Source organism: Symphalangus syndactylus, chromosome 14 (genome assembly GCF_028878055.3).
Source record: "Symphalangus syndactylus isolate Jambi chromosome 14, NHGRI_mSymSyn1-v2.1_pri, whole genome shotgun sequence".
In the NCBI taxonomy this organism is placed as follows: Eukaryota; Metazoa; Chordata; class Mammalia; order Primates; family Hylobatidae; genus Symphalangus; species Symphalangus syndactylus.
Genome location: NC_072436.2, coordinates 97095966 through 97114603, shown reverse-complemented (window position 1 = coordinate 97114603; position 18638 = coordinate 97095966). Strand labels below are relative to the sequence as shown.

Sequence of the window (18638 nt, the reverse complement as noted above, 5' to 3'; positions counted from 1 at the left end):
TGGTTGAATACTTTTGCTTTACCTGGACCTGATTTTTTTTTTTCCCCTCCATGCAGAAAAAGATAAGTGCCTACTTTCGATTTGCTAATGCAGCTTTTCTTTATTTGTACTAAGGCTGCATAATGTGGGCTTTGTAAAGTCCGCGGGCCTGAAAGCAGGATACATTTCTAATGGAAACATTCCCATGCATGATTGTACAACAGCAAAGCGATAAATTACCGTGATTTTGTACTCTCTGCAGCTATTAGTTCGGCCCTCCTTCAGGAATGTTGCTTTCGGTTATAGAAATTCTACAAATATTGGTTCATCAGAAAGACAAATATTAAATGAAAATTATGCTCAAGGACATGAGAAAGTGTGCAGAGTATACACATTGCAGATTTGAGAAAGAAATTGTCCTGAGAACAATTTGCAATACAAAGCTTGCTTAATAATTTACTGGAACTCGTAAACTCAGCGATTATGCCAGGCACTGGATCTTCAATTAAGTGGAAGAAAATAGGCTTACAGTGTAAGATGTCTGGAAACTGGGAACACTTGTATTAACGTGAATGTGAGGGTTTTTTTTTTTTTTAATTAGAATATTCTTACAGTTTCAATTCCAATTTGACTTTAACTTTAAACCAGATTGCTTCCATTTCCTATTCATAGGAAGTAAATGATTTTAGTCAGAGTCCTAGCCATGCAACTTACCAAGTTGATTCTGGGCAAATTCACTGCTGTGAGCCTAGGTTTCTCACGGTGAATTCTCATTGCAAAACGGCTGCCTGACCCATAGTAGTAGGTGCAGTGTTTAGAACCCACAGAACTAACTACAGACAGCTTGATTTACTGTGACAGGATTATGCTAGGTCTGGGGACAGGCAACGAGACCAAGAACTGGTCCCTGTGGAGTTCAGAATCTGTGTGGAAGATAGTATGTGTGATACCTGCTCTGCTCAAGCAGCCGTGGAAGCCCTGGAAAGGGAACAATATGCTGGGTGAGGGGCCCAAGAGGCAGAGGAGACACTGACGGTGATCTCAGCATTCTGGAAAAAGGGTGCAGGTGCTGAAGGCGGCCTGTCCGTGAGGTGGGTAGGCCCCAGCCATCTATGAGGATGTAAAATGCTCTGACACAGATAGAACCTCCTTCATTTTAGGTGTCAATTTACTACACACCCAAGCTCTACCTTCTAATTTTTGCCAACTTTGTCCCACAGAAGTCTCAAATTATCTGCCTGTCCTTAAAACAGGTAAGCAGTGACTTTTGTCAGTTGTCTACATACAACCTATAGGCCATTTAACAAGGAAATTCTAGCCATAACGGAGGTCCCTGCCTAAGTTTTAATTTATAATTCTAAGACTGAAGTCTTGAAATGGCTTAAAGCACTTGTGCAAACATTTGATAAAATAAAAATGAAGGTGCTAGTTGGGTGCAGGGCCTCGTGCCTGTAATCCCAACATTTTGGGAGGCCAAGGTGGGCAAACTGCTTGAGCCCAGGAGCTCAAGACCAGCCTGGGCAACTGGACAAAACCCCGTTTCTTCAAAATAATACAAAAAATTAGCTGGCTGTGGTGGCATGCACCTGTAGTCTCGGTTACTTGGGAGTCTGAGGTGGGAGGATCACCTGAGCCTGGGAGGTCAAGACTGCAGTGAGCCGTGATCACACCACTGCTCTCCAGGCCGGGCAACAGAGTGAGACTGTTTAAAAAAGAAGAAAAAAAAAAAAAAAAAAAAGCAGCAGCCCACAGATAGAGTATACTTTACTCAAAGCATTTCAGTTAAAATTATATTGGGTTCAAATACATGAACATATAATTATATATAAAATACTATAGTTCTCAACAGTTTACAGTGACATCTTTTTAGAATTAGCTGCTTATAATTTGAGTGTAAATGTATTACAGAAAGCTGCTAAATTTTGTTTACTCTATATTTCTACTTATTTCAATTTAGCTATTAGATATTTAGAACACTCATAAGCCCACCTACAGTATAGTTATTATACTTTAAATATTTATATTCAATAGGGGAACCAATACAAAAGATATTCGAATAGCTAGTCCTTTGTAACACTCCCCACCCACCCCGCCCCGCTGTTGAGGGGGCTAGATAAGGGGGTCTTACCTATTTCCTCTGTACTACACTCACATTTTATCAGAGTCCATATACAGGGCCAGTGTGGAGTCACTTCATGCAAATGAGATGGTACTTTCAGTTTCCCCAAAGATGACTGTGAAATCGATTACACCCCAACGTTATGCCTCACCTTGGAGACCTATTTTAATGAATGTCAATTAGTAAATGTTGACTAACTTGTGGTTAGCATGACTGCAAAAAATGAAGCCTGCTTCAGTGCAATCACTAAAGACAGGAGTGAGGCTCTTGGCCAGGCGTGGTCGCTCACACCTGTAATCCCAGCACTTTGGGAGGCTGAAGTGAGGGCAGGGGGAGGATCACTTGAGACCAGGAGTTCGAGACCAACCTGGCCAACATGGTGAAACTCCATCTTTACTATACAAAAATTAGCTGAGCATGGTGGCGCAAGCCTGTAATCCCAGCTACTTGGGAGGCTGAGGCACGAGAATCACTTGAACCCAGGAGGTGGAGGATGCAGTGAGCTGAGATTGTACCACTGCACTCTGGCTTAAGCAACAGAGCAAGACTCTATCTATCTCAAAAAAAAAAAAAGAGGCTTTGGCAAACCTGTAACATGTGCAGGTCCTGCACCTGGGCAGTGCTCAAGGGAAAGCCGTACTATGTCCACTGGGCCAAGACTCAATGTTGGCCACGCCCCCTGCTTCCTTAAATCTAACGCCACAAAAAGAGTTGAAGTAAAAGCCTGGCTAATACCATGATGACATCTACTTCCTAGCTTCCCGCCATCAACCCTCCCTCTCGCACCATCTACGGGTAGGTAGCAGATGCAGGAGAGATAGTTCCACAAGACAGAAGGTCAACAGCATAAGTTGCAAGAGGCCCGCCTACGTCCCCAAGGCAAGGTCTCCCCTGATGTGAACAGTGTGACCCAAGTTGGCACTGAAACTGGAACAGTAGGGAGTCACCAAATTCAAATGAACAAGGAATACCCCAAAATGGGGAGAGTTCTCAAAACATTTTCAACATTTCAGTAATTAATTACCTCATCTGCAGTTAGGTCAATATTCCATATTAAGATACCTTTTATAACGGCAAACTCTCTTGACTACCTATCTTAGAATTTTTTAAGTCACTACTTACAGTGTAGATATTAACAGGCATGAGATTCAATATAGGGATCACTTTTATTTCAAACAATAATACAAACCAATATTTTACCCCTTCATAAATGAAATCACATCTTTTCAGGATATGAGTATAAAGTAACAAGCCTAGGGCAGAGCTTGTGCTGACAAAATCCTGAAACTATAATGATGAGAGGAAACACATCGCTCTACTTCGGGATAAGTCATGACTGAGATTCAATTTCAGAGACACTCTGTGAACAGAGGTGCTTGAAGCCACGGTGGCAGAAGGGAAAGATGGGGAAGTGTGCCAAAGAGCCTCCAGGCATGACAGACAGCCTCCTGACCAGGCACAAGTGACAGGCCCTTTGGGTCTCTGCTTCTCACTGGAAAATGATGAAGGCTAGATCTGATGACTCCTAGTGCCAACATTTAACAAAATTCAAAAGTTATGCAGGACTTCACACATGTAAGGAATTGCTGTATCGCAGAATACTATGCATTAGAAAGTTCAAGATCACTATACCTAGCTCTAAAATTTTTCAGAGAAACAGCAGACTAATAAGCGAATCTTAAATAAAGGAATAACATTTTAATGAAATAAATGAATCAGAGCAGGGAAACCAAAGAGCCAATTAGGGGAAGAATCCTGAAAAAGGATGGCTTCGCACAGCAGCATTGAAGAAAACGCTATCAATTTTTGCCAGAGAAAAAAACTCCAAAAATGTCCAATAACCAAGTGCACAGAGTTATGGTCAGTAAGACTTTGAACATGTATCACACATAAAGTACATAAAGAAAATTTTCATTTATTTTTCCCTCAAATATACTTCAAAATAACATGTAGACACAGAATCACAAATATATACAAAACAAAGTATCGCCTGCTTATTTCAGGAGGAGTTTTCCCTCAATTTTCTTAGCTTCTGTGCATAAAATTCAAAGCTTTCCTGTTAAGGAGAAAAAAAGAGGGAAGTTAGAGATACCAGCAAGAGGTGATGGTACAAAACTTAAAAAATCGTAAAACACTACCAACTGGTAGCTAAGACTGCTGGGCCCATGGAAGATGCTGCCCCTCAAGCTTCAGTACTCCTTCCTTGTTTCATGAAATCACAAGTTCAAGGGCCTCGGGTTTCAGAGTTAAATCTAGCAGCAGGAGGTAGGGTGTGTGTGTGTATATGTGTGTATGTGCACGCATGTGTGTACATGCACATATGGAGGTATGGGTATGGAAGGCTGAGGTGTTGGAAATAAACATGGTGTAGTGACTCTCAGTTCAATGACACAACAAAAAGGAGTTGTGCATATGTGATTTCTCTTATTAAAGAAAACAGGCTGGGCACAGTGGCTCACGCCTGTAATCCCAGCACTTTGGGAGGCCGAGGTGGGCAGATCACGAGGTCAGCAGTTCAAGACCAGCGTGGCCAACATGGTGAAACCCCATCTCTACTAAAAATACAAAAATGTGCCAGGCATGGTGGCAGGCCCCTGTAATCCCAGCTACTTGGGAGGCTGAGGCAGGAGAATCACTTGGACCTGGGAGGCGGAGGCTGCAGTGAGCCAAGACCGCACCATTGCACTCCAGCCTGGGCGACAGAGTGAGACTCCATCTCAAAAAAAAAAAAAAAAAAAAAATTTCCTACATGAAGAAATAAAAACCAACTCATATGAATGAACAAGTAATTACCACTGACAAAATATGCCTGGCTGTTGAACTACAGGCCATTAAATCCTATTTCAAGTTGGAATGATGAGAGAACTGCCCCAAGGACATGATAAATCCATGCCTATAGCTGAAGGTCTGAGACAGACCTTGTATTTTAAACTGTGGCCCCAGAGAGCTATGTTCTCCCACTGCCGCAGCCAAGGCACGCTGTTCAGTCCCTCAAGCCATCCCCTGAGGGTTCTTCACAGAGATCTAATCCTCATGTAATTAAGTCTTCAACTGATTTTCTTACACATTGTTATGAAGCGTACATAAATCTGTAGAGGTATTTTTTCCCCTTAATTAAGAAATACTCACAGGGGGTTCAATGAAAGGGACAGGCTCTCCAGCATTCTTCAGCAAAGATGCATAACGCTTTAGAAACAGATCATCCAATTTTGTATTCTTTGCAGTCAATCGTTCATACAGTGCTTTAGCAGATGTGACATCTTTCTCTGAGACTGACATAAAGAAAAAAATGTATTAATCAGAGATAAAGACAACCTATCTTACTCTTTTCACTAAAACACTTAGCCACTCAGGGACGGCTGGGTCCCTCCATCCCATGGCAAATGAACACTTAACTACTTTCAGTAAGAAGCCACATTCAGAATCTACCATCTCCCTCACTTCTCTACATCCCTCATTCAGCATCACTCACTTTGAAGGAGAAGAAGATGACAAATATGGCTACATTTAAAGGCCTTTAGAATAATATTAATGGTACCATTCACTTAAGTTATTACATTACTTTGAAGACCTATGATAGTTCAAGTGACCACAAACTGAAGTCCTCAGTTATAATACACACCATTCAATCCCCTTTGGCTTAAAACCACTTTGAAATCAAGATAATCCAGGAACTGTTGTGGAGAGGGACATGTCAATTATGTAGAAATCTACATCAACACCAAGATTATCAGCTCAACACCAAAAAAGCTTTTCATTTTTCTATTGTAAAATAAACAAATATGGAGTTAGCTACAATGATACACACAGCTAACACGGTGAAACCCTGTCTGTACTAAAAATACAAAAAATTAGCCGGGCGTGGTGGTGGGCATCTGTAGTCCCAGCTACTTGGGAGACTGAGGCAGGACAATGGCGTGAACCCGGGAGGTGGAGCTTGCAGTGAGCCGAGATGGTGCCACTGCACTCCAGCCTGGGCGACAGAGCGAGACACCGTCTCAAAAAACAAAAACAAAACCTATAAGGAGACATTAACAAGTTATACTAGTTTCACTTAAGTGAATGATGAAATACATTAGGAGCCAAATTTGGCTGGCTCTCTACTTGTGGCTGATTTGTGGAAATTACTTAGTTTACCATCAAGATGGTAAGGGCTCTGCTAACAATTACTGCTGGTAATTCAACTCTTTAATTTTGCATTAGATTGTTAGCATCTAAGCACCAAATAAACCCCTGCCCTACACTGACTCTAATATAGTCAACCGCAACTCCAGCAGCACCAGGGGAACCCCTAAGACAGACGTGAGAAGTTCAGTAATCAAAGAGTCTCCCAAAGTGGAATGAGGGTGAATGACTCATCAGCTCTTAGTGGAGTTGGAACACATCTTTGCTGTTTCCATGAAGTCAACTTCTTGTGTAAATCCTTTATTCCCCTCACTAAGGAGCTGAACCCTTTAATGGCTCAAGCTCTATTTTCTACGAAGCTGCTCCGAAAATTCTGGCATCTTGCCTTTCTTCTTGATTTTCTACCTTCCTCCCAAGATGGATTACCTAATTTAGTAGTAACACATATAGATTTATGCGCTTGACACTATTTCACATTACAGGCATACCTTGGCTTTAATGCACTTTACAGATGTTGTGTTATTTACAAATTGAAGGTTTATAGTAACCCTGCCTTGAGCAAGTCTATCAATGCCATTTTTCCAACAGTATGTGCTTACTTTGTGTCTCTGTGTCACATTCTGGTAATTCTTGGAATATTTCAACCTTTTTCATTATTGTTATATCTGTTATGGTGATCTGTGACCAGTGATCTTTGATGTTACTATTGTAATTGGGGGATGCTACGAACCATACACATGGAAGACGGCAAACTTGAGAAATGTGTTCTGACTGTGATGCTTGACTAGTAATTCTCCCGTCTTCCTCTACTCAGGCCTCCCTATTCTCTGAGACACAATATTGAAATTAGGCCAATTAAAAACCCTATTATAGCCTCGAAGTGTTCAAGTGACAGAAAGAGTCATACATCTCATTTACATCAGAAGCGATAAATGATTGATTAAGCTTAGCTTAGTGAGGAAGGCATGTCAACAGCTGAGATAGGCTGAAAGCTAGGCTTCTTGCATGGAACAGCCAGTTGTGAATGCAAAGGAAAAGTCCTTGAAGGAAATTAAAAGTGCTACTTCACTGAACACACAAATGATAAGAAACTGACACAGCCTTACTAGTGACATGGAGAAAGTTTTATTGGTCCAAATAGAAGATCAAACCAGCCACAACATTCCCTTAAAAGCCAAAGCCTAATCCAGTGCAAGGCCCTAATACTAGCAGAGGCTGGTTCATGAGGTTTAAGGAAAGAAGCCACCTCCATGACATGAAAGTCCAAGGTGAAGCAGCAAATGCTGATGCAGAAGCTACCGCAGGTTATCCAGAAAATCTAGCTAAGACCACTGATGAAGGCGGCTACACTAAAAGACAGATACTCAATGTAGATAAAACAGTCTTATATTAGAAGATGTCATCTAAGACTTTCATAGCTAGAGAGGAAAAGCCAATGCCTGGTTTCAAAGCTTCGAAGGACAGGCTGACTCTATTTTCAATGGCTAATGCAGCTGGTGACTTTAAGTTGAAGCCAAAGCTCACTTACCATTCCCAAATCCTAGGGCCCTTAAGAATTACGCTAAATTTATTCTGCCTGTGTTCTATAAATGGAACAACAAAGCCTGGAGGACAGCATGGATGTTTATACATGGTTTACTGAGTATTTAAAGCCTGCTGTAGAGACCTACTGCTCAGGAAAAAAAAGATTCCTTTCAAAATACTACTGCTCAGTGATAATGCACCTGGTCACCCAAGAGCTCTGAAGGAGATATACGGGGAGATTAATGTTGTTCTCAGGTGCCCTACTGTAACATCCATTCTGCAGCCCATAGATCAAGGAGTAGTCTTGACTTTCAAGTCTTACACATTTTGGGCTCACTTTGGCAACACATATACTAAAATTGAAATGATACAGAGAAGATTAGCATGGCCCCTGCACAAAGATGACACGCAAATGTGTAAAGCATTCCATGTTTTAAAGATAAAAAAAAAAAATCAGACATGTTTCATAAGGCTATAGCCCACGCAGTGATTCTTCTGATGGATCTGGGCAAAGTAAACTGAAAATCTTCTGGGAGGGTTCACCATTCTAGATGCCATTAAGAACATTTCTAATTGACAGGAGGTCAAAATATCAACATTAACAGGAGTTTGGGAGAAGCTGATTCCAACCCTCATGGATGAACCCCTTTGAGGGTCTCAAGATTTCTGTGGAGGAAATCGCTGCAGATGTGGTGAAAATAGCAAGACAACTAGAAGGAGAAGTGGAGCCTGAAGATGTGACTGAATTGCTGCAATCTCATGGTCAAACTTAACATGATGAGAAGCTGTTTCCTATGGATGACCAAAGAAAGTGGTTTCTTGAGAAGGAATCTACTCTTGGTAAACATGCTGTGAACACTGTTGAGATGACAACAAAGGATTTAGAATATGACATAAATTTAGTTAACAAAGCAATGGTATGGTTTGAGAATACTGACTCCAATTTTGAAAAGACGTTCAATTGCGGATAAAATGCTAACAGACAAAATCGCATACTACAGAGAAATCTCTCGTGAAAGGACAAGTCAGCTGATGTGGCAAACTTTATTGTTGTCTTACTTTAAGACACCTTAATCATCACCTTGATCATTCAGCAGCCATCAACATTGAGGCAAGACCTTCTACTGGCAAGATTCCGACTCACTGAAGGCTCAGATGATTGTTAACTATTTTTAGCAATAAAGTATTTTAAAATTAAGTTATGTACTTTTAAAAAACATAACGCTATTGCACACTTAATACACTACACTATGGGACAAACATAACTTTTATATGCACTGGGAAACCAAAAAATTCATGTAACTTTGTTCATTATATTTGCTTTATTGTGGTGGTCTGGAACCGTATCTTCCAGGTATGCCTGTGTTTAGTTACTGTAAATATGATAAATTTTATGACTATTAGCCCTATTTTGAAATACAGAATGTTCTCCTTATAAGGATGGAAAAAGAGAACTGACCTACTAATTCTGATTGAGTCTCTTGTCCTCCCATAGATAAAATCAATGAAGTAATTCTTTATTTACCCCATGCCTTTAGTGAGCAAATCAGTGGGCAACAGATGGAGAGGTGATCATGATTGAGAAATGCTAACATTTATTCTGATGACTGAGGAAACTTTAGACAAGTTTCCTTTCATATGTGATGGTCTGGCAATCAGGAAACAAACTGGTTAAAAGACCAGAATTTGAAAAGGGACACAAAAACCTTGGGCTACTTTTTGATCAAGGGTCTGTCATTTCAAAGGAGTAGCAGGCAAGCAGAGAGGGTACTGAAGGAGCAAGAAGGCCGGTTAAGTGAGTCTCAAATGTGTACTTGCTTCAGGTGGCAGGCCCTTGGGGAGACTGAACTGGTTTCTGATATATAAGTCCAAGGGGATTTCCAGGTCTTCCCAGGAACCTGGGATTCTACTCAATATACCTGGACTGCTCAGAAGATGTTCAGTGATACTTTTTAATGTTAAAGTTATATGTATAATTTCATATTTTTCTTAATATATAGTTTAAAAACATATTCCAGAACTGAGTTATTTATATCATAATCATCTGATATTTAGGATTACTGCCTTTGAGCTGAAGACTAAGACTTAGACTATACTACAAGTCATTTACATAATATAGTCACTTAAAGCCATTTAAATAATCAAATAATATAGTCAAATTAAACTTATATTACCATAGCTTTTCATGAGGGAATTATATGCTTCTTCCTTTTCATTTAATTCAGGAATCAATTCTAACATAGATTTCACAGTTGATGCCTGGGAAATTAAATAAAGGTAATATTACCAAAACATCAAATTAACAGTGAAACAGAACACTGACAAATCAACACTATATTAAAAATTTTCACAATTATAACAGAACTCCCTATTCAACTTAATGCACTATTGTCCCTTGTATATTAGCATTTGATATTGACTCAATAATCTACAGCTAAAACAAACCAGCATTTTTCACAGGTTAATGCAATTCCACTTACATTTCTATGAATATTTTTCTAGAATATGATAAACACTGCTTCTTTTGTCAAGTGGTGACCATACCAAGAAGTTATGAGATCCCAAGGGTAGAGAGATAACAACCCTATCTTTAGGTGCCACAACTGTTTGATGAAATTGTAAAGAATTCAGTTAAAACATTCTGAAGTGTTACCCACTTGACATACAAAAAAGAGCATTTCCAGAATCTCACTGAAATTTTTACTTATTTCCTCCAGGAATATGCAGACTCAGCTATGGTTTTATTTCCTGTAGCGAGTGAATACAGAACTGCTATGCCGTAACGAATATCTGCTGAGTATTTCCCGCCCTACTCCAACGTTGCTGGGTAAATCCATGATGGATATATAAACATTTATAACCTCTTCCCATCTCACCAAGAGGAGCAAAATCTGGCTTAACTATTCTACTGTCAAACCAGGCATCTTAAAAATCCTAACTACTAGGCCGGGCGCGGTGGCTCACGCTTGTAATCCCAGCACTTGGGAGGCCGAGGCAGGTGGATCACGAGGTCAGGAGATCGAGACCACGGTGAAACCCCGTCTCTACTAAAAATACAAAAAATTAGCCGGGTGAGGTGGCGGGCGCCTGTAGTCCCAGCTACTAGGAGAGGCTGAGGCAGGAGAATGGCGTGACCCCGGGAGGCGGAGCTTGCAGTGAGCCAAGATCGCGCCATTGCACTCCAGCCTGGGTACCTGGGTGACAGAGCGAGACTCCGTCTCAAAAAAAAAAAAAAAAAAAGCAACAAAAAAACCTAACTCCTTTTATAGCATGTTTATTCAGTCAATCCACACCTGGACCTGCATCCTCCCAGGGCTTCTTCTATTTTAAACTCTCCTGGGTGGAATGTTCTAAGCAGACATATTACTGTGCATTTCCCGTCCCATCTCCTGGACAAGGCAACAGGGACTTGGCACACTCCCCCATGTGGACTGACAAGTGCTTTTCAGATTCCTTATACTTTATAATTACACATATAAAAACGTAGCCTCTCTGAAAGGAAAGAAAGGGCAATTAAATATTTTCTAAAAGTTGTTTGTAGTAAATAAATACACGAGTCACAGATGCAATGAAGCAAATTTTTTAAAAGTGTAGGTATGTTTAGGGGAAGTGTATAGAAATTAAGGAAAACGTAGACCTCCCAAACTGGACACAGCCTAAATGTTTCAAATAAAACAAGCATCACAGTTGGCATGTGGTTTGAAACTTCATAAAGAACCCAAATAAACTAAGAATGTAGTTTCTGGTATACAAGAGGTAAAATCAGATCTAAGAGAAATTTTATACTTACTGTTAAACATCAAAGTAGAATGTGATATACCTACTATGTACCCATAGAAATTTTCTTAAAAATTTTTTCAAAAGGACTTGGTTCTATTACACACCCACCCCTTTTACAGTGTAAATAAAGTAACTGTATGAATTAGAATTAATTTGTGGCTCCATATCAATTTGAAAGCCAAGTGGCTCATTTACCTGATGGTTTATACCTGATAAATGCTCAAAAGTAGCCACGTGCTGGGAGACACTCTGGAGTGTACATTTCCCTTGGCAGTGCTTCTGCATTGTTAAATGTCCCAAGGTGACCTAAGCAACATAATTTTAATCTTCCATTTCTTTTTGTGTGTGTGTGTGTGTGTGTGTGTGTGTGTGTGTTTTAGTAAAGACAAGGTTTCGCCATGCTGGCCATGCTGGTCTCAAACTCTCAAACTCCTGACCTCAAGTGATCCACCCGCCTCGACCTCCCAAAGTGCTGGGATTACAGGTGTGAGCCACCATGCCCGGACTAATCTTGCATTTTTAAGGGCCTTTTCTTGGGGCTCTCAATGCATAACTGTGTAAGTGGAAAATTCCTGCATGAATTTGTTTTACATTTCCAGTACAGCTAAAAGACGACAAAACTGACTCTATCAACATCCTATAAAAGTAAGTAAGTAGAGACAAGCAAAGTCTTGAATCTCTATAGTATTCTCAAATAAGGTCCTGAACCAACAGGCTTTTATGTTAAATTCAATACTGCTGAGCAAGGCACGTATAGTATCATTGATCTGTTAGCAAGTAAAGCACAGTACCTTTCCTTGTTTCCCAGAAATCCTAAGGAGGAACAACAACAAAATCGGGGTTTGTTCAGCAATTGCACCACATCTCTAAAAATTAAAACATTCAGTAAGTGAAGGTTTCTGATAAACAAGCGGATCAAACTGAATATTTCCAATTAAGAAAGTTCACAATAATACAGTAGTGTATTATTACCAATAGGAAGGCCTAATAGTCGACTATTATTTTTTAAGGCAAGAAAAAAGAAAACAAGTGCAAGCTATGCCAAGCTTTGGTGAATGCGGTCCTTGGCATTGCAAGTATAAAGTTTGTTTAAAAAGAAAAGGGAAAAATTAAACTAATGCTTCAACAACCACAGAATAAGGTTTAGGGCTGCAAAGAATGAGGAAAAAAAGAAACACTATTCCTCTCCAATTATACTGCCAAGCATTCACAAGTGAGCTAGGGATCATAAGGTTAATTATACATTTAATAAGGTGTCAGGGAGATAACTGCTCGTTTCTTTATAAAAATTAAAATGTACAAAGCAAGTTCTCTTTAAAGTATAATTACCTACACTTATGCATACAAAAGGACTGATTTCAATCTCTCTATTTTATAAAAGGCTTTCATTGCAACAGACAGCCAGCGCTTGAGAAAGAGACCAAAGTTAAACTCAAAAAAAGTTTACGTGACAGACCAGATAAATCAAGTGTCTATCCAATCTTAGATGCTATAGTAAAATCAAATATGGCAAGACAATATTTTAGTTTACACTCGTCACAGATGTCATTCTTTTAAGTTTCTAAAAGAACACTGCTCTTTCAAAGCTTTAAAACACTGTCAATACTAAAACGAATGGTATAAAAAGAACTTTTTGGGGACACACAGAACATTTACATTATGCACTGATGTTTCTGACATCTGTGAATAAAGTATTCTTCGCTACAGCAAAAATAATCTTTTACTGTTTGACAAGCAGGTAAAGGATGGGTGAAGGGTTTATCATCTGAAACCCCAGTCTAGTGACGAGATGGTAAATGAAAAGACTCTGCTGTGGCATCAACACTCAGCTACCACCAAGAGCCCTTCGGTGAGGTCACTGCAGATAACGCAGTTCTTTCTGAGGGAGCAGGCGCCATCCCTGCTGCCTCCCACCCAGGCGGCTGTCAATCGTGCTCTTCAAGAAAAACCTTGATTATGGCAGAGAACAAGCTAGTAGATGAAGTACCAAGTGCCACTTTCTAAAGAACTATCAAAAGGATGTGTTAAAACTGATTGCATACCATCATGTGTATAATTAGATATGTATATGCTTATTATACCCCTAGTAGGTACTTAGATATGTACATATGAAGATAAAGCATGAGTATCTTCCTTTTTTTTTTTCCACCACGGAAGACAGCAAGATAAAACAATTTTAAAAGTCCTGAAATCCCTATCATAAACTGCCTTTTCCTTAAAATTTAAAAAAAAAAAAAAACCAAAGGAAAAAAAAGTAAACAAGCCAAGCAAAACAAGAAAATTCCCAGTGAACTGGAATTTCTCTTCTCCAGCAACAAAAGTAAGAGCCTGAGAAGCAGTGCTAATTCACCCTTTATAAAACTGTTAACAGAGACACAGTTTTTCAGGAATTCCTTTTAAAAATGGCTTAGATTCTACTGTCAAACTAGATGAACTTTAAGAATCAAAACTGGAGGTCAAGCACATGGGTACAGTTTTACCTTCCCTATCTACTACTTAAGATCTTTCACAGCTGGTAAAAATATAAGGGAATATAATACTATTTACAATCAGAAATTGGTCCCAGGCCTCAATTTGACACAGGGAGTCTACACAAACACAGCCATTGGCAGGATCACGGTGACTGTTTGACTGCCACCTGCTGGGAAGGGGCTCCCCGGTGGTGCCTGTTTGTGTACATTGCCAGTGGCAGCTCCAATCACCCACCGTTCTGTCGGCACTTGGCGTAGCTTTATATTTAGTGCTGTTAAAATGGCATGAATGCAGTTGTCTCCTTCCCTGAAGATTGCTAATTTAACTGAGTGTGGGCCACAGAGACCTGCATTTGTCATTTAATGTGTCTGTGACACACAAGTGAATAGAAAGCATATTCAACTCTTAATAATCCTTGAATAAGGCACTGAGAATATTTGAGTATTCAAGTGAGAAGCTGTACTTGAAAAGCAAACATTTCCTACTTTTTGTTTGCAAACTGTGTTGCCATGGTGATGCACAGTATCTACAGCATTTGAGAAATTAAAGTAGAAAATCAAAGGAATTGTTGTTTTGCATTATCTATCTGCACAGAAACATTTGTCTTTAATCATTTCAGCAAAACTCGCTGCCCCATACCTACCCCCGCGCCGCCCGCCGCTCCCCCCCACCTCAATTCTAAGGACATTTCTAGTTTGATCTGGCATCTTTAAAACCAGTAACCTAAAATCTACCATCCAGTCCTTGTCCTGCAACCGTGATTCACACTGAATTTAAACAGGCTAGCTGCACACCACACTGAATTTCCAGTATTCCACCACACACCTATGTCTAGTAATTTCTCAATGTACTTCTTGTAAGCCTCGAGCCCCACTGCTCCATGAGTGGAGGGTCATTACCTGTAGGAGAGCTCTGGCATCATCCACCTTGCCTGCATCCACAAGTTGAAGGAAAAAATCAGTGACAGGTTTATAAATTGCAAACTGATTGGCCAATCTCTCTGCCATGATGCTTACTGGAAAAATGACAGGTAAGAAAAATCTCTCATTAGAACAGTGGTATAACTCACCTACCAAAGAAATTTGGTCTAGTCTCACTAGACAGAAAATGTGCTTGTGTGTTCTTTAGCACAAACAACTAACTTACTCTTTTCAACTGCTGGTTCCAACTGCTCCTCTATTACTTTTCTGAATAAGTATGCCAAGCCGAAGTATTGGGGTTCAATGACTTGATTCTCTGAAGTAAGCATATTTTCAATGTTTTCTATTGCGACATCTATGTTATTGCTGTTAAAAGCAAAATAAATTATTTAAAAATTTGCTTTTATATTAATATTGCAGGCAGTTTAGTATAAGAACTTACTTTTATATCCACTCATGCTAATACTTTAGGAAAAGAAATGAAATACATTTACAATTAACCAAATAAAAACACTAGGCAACTGAAACCCAATCACATTTAAGTAGCAAAAACAATCACTAGCTGGTTCGTGCTACAGCGGTTATTTTGCTTCACAGCAGTTGAAATAGTTGCTTGTTTTAACAATGCTGTACAGACAAGATCAAACAACTATACACAGGAGAATTAATGAAGATAACTTAAAAAATTCTGTATCTTAAATATTTAACTTAATTTTTGCCACTCTTTGGATATAAAATGAAAACTTGTATAAATGCTATAATTTTGGCTTTATGATCTGCAACTGGTCACTACTGCATAAAAATAGTATTTAACATCTCAGGATTCTTAAAGATACTGATGATGTTTCAAAAGGCATATATGCATATCTCTAACTTATGGTTGCCTCAATTTCTTTTTGTCAGGTATTATACATTTGGAAAATAATTTATACTAAAAATATCAGGAAAAAGTATCTTCACACTTTACCATTGAAAAAAATCAGTTACATGGTCTTATTTAGCAAATTATGGTACAAATTATCTCTATGACTATCTTTTTGGTTAAGGTAATCTGTAATGGATACCTTACTGTTATGATATGGCATACTAAATCCAATCAGTCAATATTGTGTTGAAATTATTAAACATAATTCTCTAACTAAAAATAAATAGTTACAATACATTTTTCTTATAAGTTTTAAAGAATTACTTAATAGTGAATATGTTCTCCAAATTATATAAAACTGTGTTTATATGGTAAAACTTTAAAATTCACCCAGTTCTTAGATGAGTAATTTCCTCAATCTTCTAATTTAAAACAATCACATTTTCTTATTAAAGGGCAGTTCTATCTGGAGAAATAGTTTGAAAAGGTCAAAACAAAACACAACTGTTTCTCAAACAAACAAAAAAAATCCTACAAAAACAAACATTATATTTTAATATCATGTCCCATTAAATGTATGCAAGATTACTAAAGAACATTTTTTCTAAGAGCATATTAAGAGTATCAAATTCCATAAAGTACTTTGCTAGGGAGCTTATTAAAAATCAAGTCCGTATTTATTTCTACAGGGGTAATTCTCAAAAGGAATCTACAGACAGTAGTAAGAAAATCAGCTCTAAATACCTCCCTTTTTGTGGGGGGGAGGTGTTCACGGGGTGGGTAAGGAATATAAATATGGAAATGCACATTTTTAACAAGCTTGCGGGGCCTTCTGCTTCACAATATTCTACTAGTGTCCCTGTCAAATATTACTGACAAACAAATGAGATCATTTTTCACTTCTGAACAAACTTTCGACAACAAGAGGTCTGGCATATATACACAGCAATGAGAAAGGTTATCAACTGTGGAGCAAGACTTATGAATTTGGTAAATGCTGTTTATTCTAAGATTTAAGGTAAAGAAAAAACATGTTTTTCAACATATAATTATTCCCTAATCAGCAACTAGCATTAACATTTCCTCTGCAGTTGATATGGTTTCCACATGTCTAAAAAAGTTTTTAAAAGGTGGTATCTGAGGCAATGCCCATTCTAGTGACCAATGAAGGAAAAGAAGGCTTGCAATACTCACTTCTTTATTTGTGCCAAAGCAATGTTATTGATGAAAACCATTTTTGAAAGTCCAATGGAGTCTTCGAGTCCATTTAACATCTTCTGAACTACTTCTATGTTTTCAACATCACCCTTCATGGCCAATGCCTGGATGACGCGGGTCACTGCTAACCTAGAAGGGGTCTGCTGCTGATCCAATACTGTTTTCAGCGTTGTCACAGCCTCTAAAATACAAGAGCAGGAGACGGCTTTTCTTATATGACCTGTGCTGACTTTAATGCATTTTGAAAACCAGCTTTTAAATATGAGCATCAAATGGCCATACACAAAAAGCTATGAATAATTAATTTTAGATTACAGAAAATATTAATACTTCATGAGATACCCCCCAAAATTATTTACTTGACTACATAAGATATTAGAGGCCTGAGGAATTTCTTCTTTAAGTTACAGAGAAAATACAAATGTTACCAACAATATGAGTTCCATTTAGGGATAGCATTTAGTAACTAAAGTTGCTAAGTTCAAATGAATATAAATAAGAAAGATTTTCTAAAAATTAAGAGTTTCCAAAAATGTGTGACTTCTATCCATGTTCATACTTGTCCAGATTTTATTAACTCCAAGATTAAATGATCATCAAAACTTAATATCCCAACAGTTCTTTCTCAAAAACAATATTTCCCTCTAGGATCAATGTTCCAAACTGAAACATTCAACTTTCACACCAACAAATTTATTTTATGATTAGATGCCTTGTGATTATTTTCTTGCACTAAATTAAAAAATAAATAAATAAAGCCTATTGATTTGCATGAATACAGACAGTCCCTGACTTACCATGGGTTTATGGGGTAGTTAATGCATTTTCGACTTTATCCAGACTTAGCCCCATCGGTAAGTTGAGCATCTGTATGATCAATGGAGTTTTGTTTGTATGTTTTTTTGAAGTATCACACTTTCAAGTACTTGATTATAAATAACTATGGAATAGCCTTCTAGCTAACTGACTCATAAAACTGTAGCAAAATTATGGTATGAAATAAAGTGGTAGACTGAGGAGTGGCCTAACAATCACCCCTACCATTATCGAAGAAAGCTTATAGCTTTATAGCAACTAAAGCAATGTAACTTAGACAAAACTAAGACTCTCCAAACAGCTTTCCAAATAAGAACAACTTAGTTTTACAGAAAAATGGGGAAAGCGTATTAATTGAAGTGTACTAAAAATACAGTGGAAAGACACGATGAATTTAGTGTTCATTAATGAATAAGCAATTTATGATTATTTGAAATCTACGATCTTAAACCACTTATTATCAAATGAGAAAAAAGAGAAAGTTTAAAAAGCATAATCAATAAAAATTTAAAAATACACATGCACATATAGGAAACAAAAAATGTTTTTATACAATTTAAAAATACAATAAGCTTGATAAAATTTTGCTAACGGGTGGTCATACACAGATAATTATAATAATAGTCTTATTAACCAAGAATATTGTCAGCTAGGGAGGATCTTCCCACAGTACATCAAAACAATAATAACAAAAATAAGATTAATGATGGTGACGACAGTAACTCAAACTTATTGAGCATTTACTACATACCAGGCACGGCAGTTTAAACAGCTACTCTCACAACTACCCTTCTGAGACAAGTACCAATTTTACAGATGA

General features: G+C 38.3%; 1 protein-coding gene and 1 non-coding gene across 2 annotated transcripts in view; one reads left to right on the top strand and one right to left on the bottom strand.

The window, feature by feature from the left end:
• Positions 1-3245: 3245 nt before the first annotated feature.
• The window catches only part of LRPPRC (leucine rich pentatricopeptide repeat containing), a 113324-nt gene continuing 97931 nt past the window's right edge, over positions 3246-18638 (bottom strand). Inside the window, exons 32-38 of the mRNA XM_055243390.2 lie at positions 16979-17183; positions 15146-15285; positions 14899-15014; positions 12319-12393; positions 9922-10006; positions 5228-5370; positions 3246-4154 (exon numbers count right to left, since the gene is read on the bottom strand). Of these exons, the coding sequence (XP_055099365.2) occupies positions 4098-4154; positions 5228-5370; positions 9922-10006; positions 12319-12393; positions 14899-15014; positions 15146-15285; positions 16979-17183 (821 nt within the window). The 3' untranslated portion in view covers positions 3246-4097. The remainder of the gene's footprint in view (positions 4155-5227; positions 5371-9921; positions 10007-12318; positions 12394-14898; positions 15015-15145; positions 15286-16978; positions 17184-18638) is intronic.
• On the top strand, positions 8077-8183 carry LOC129463252 (U6 spliceosomal RNA). Its single transcript, XR_008651060.1, has one exon. It is a non-coding gene; the product is annotated as a U6 spliceosomal RNA (small nuclear RNA).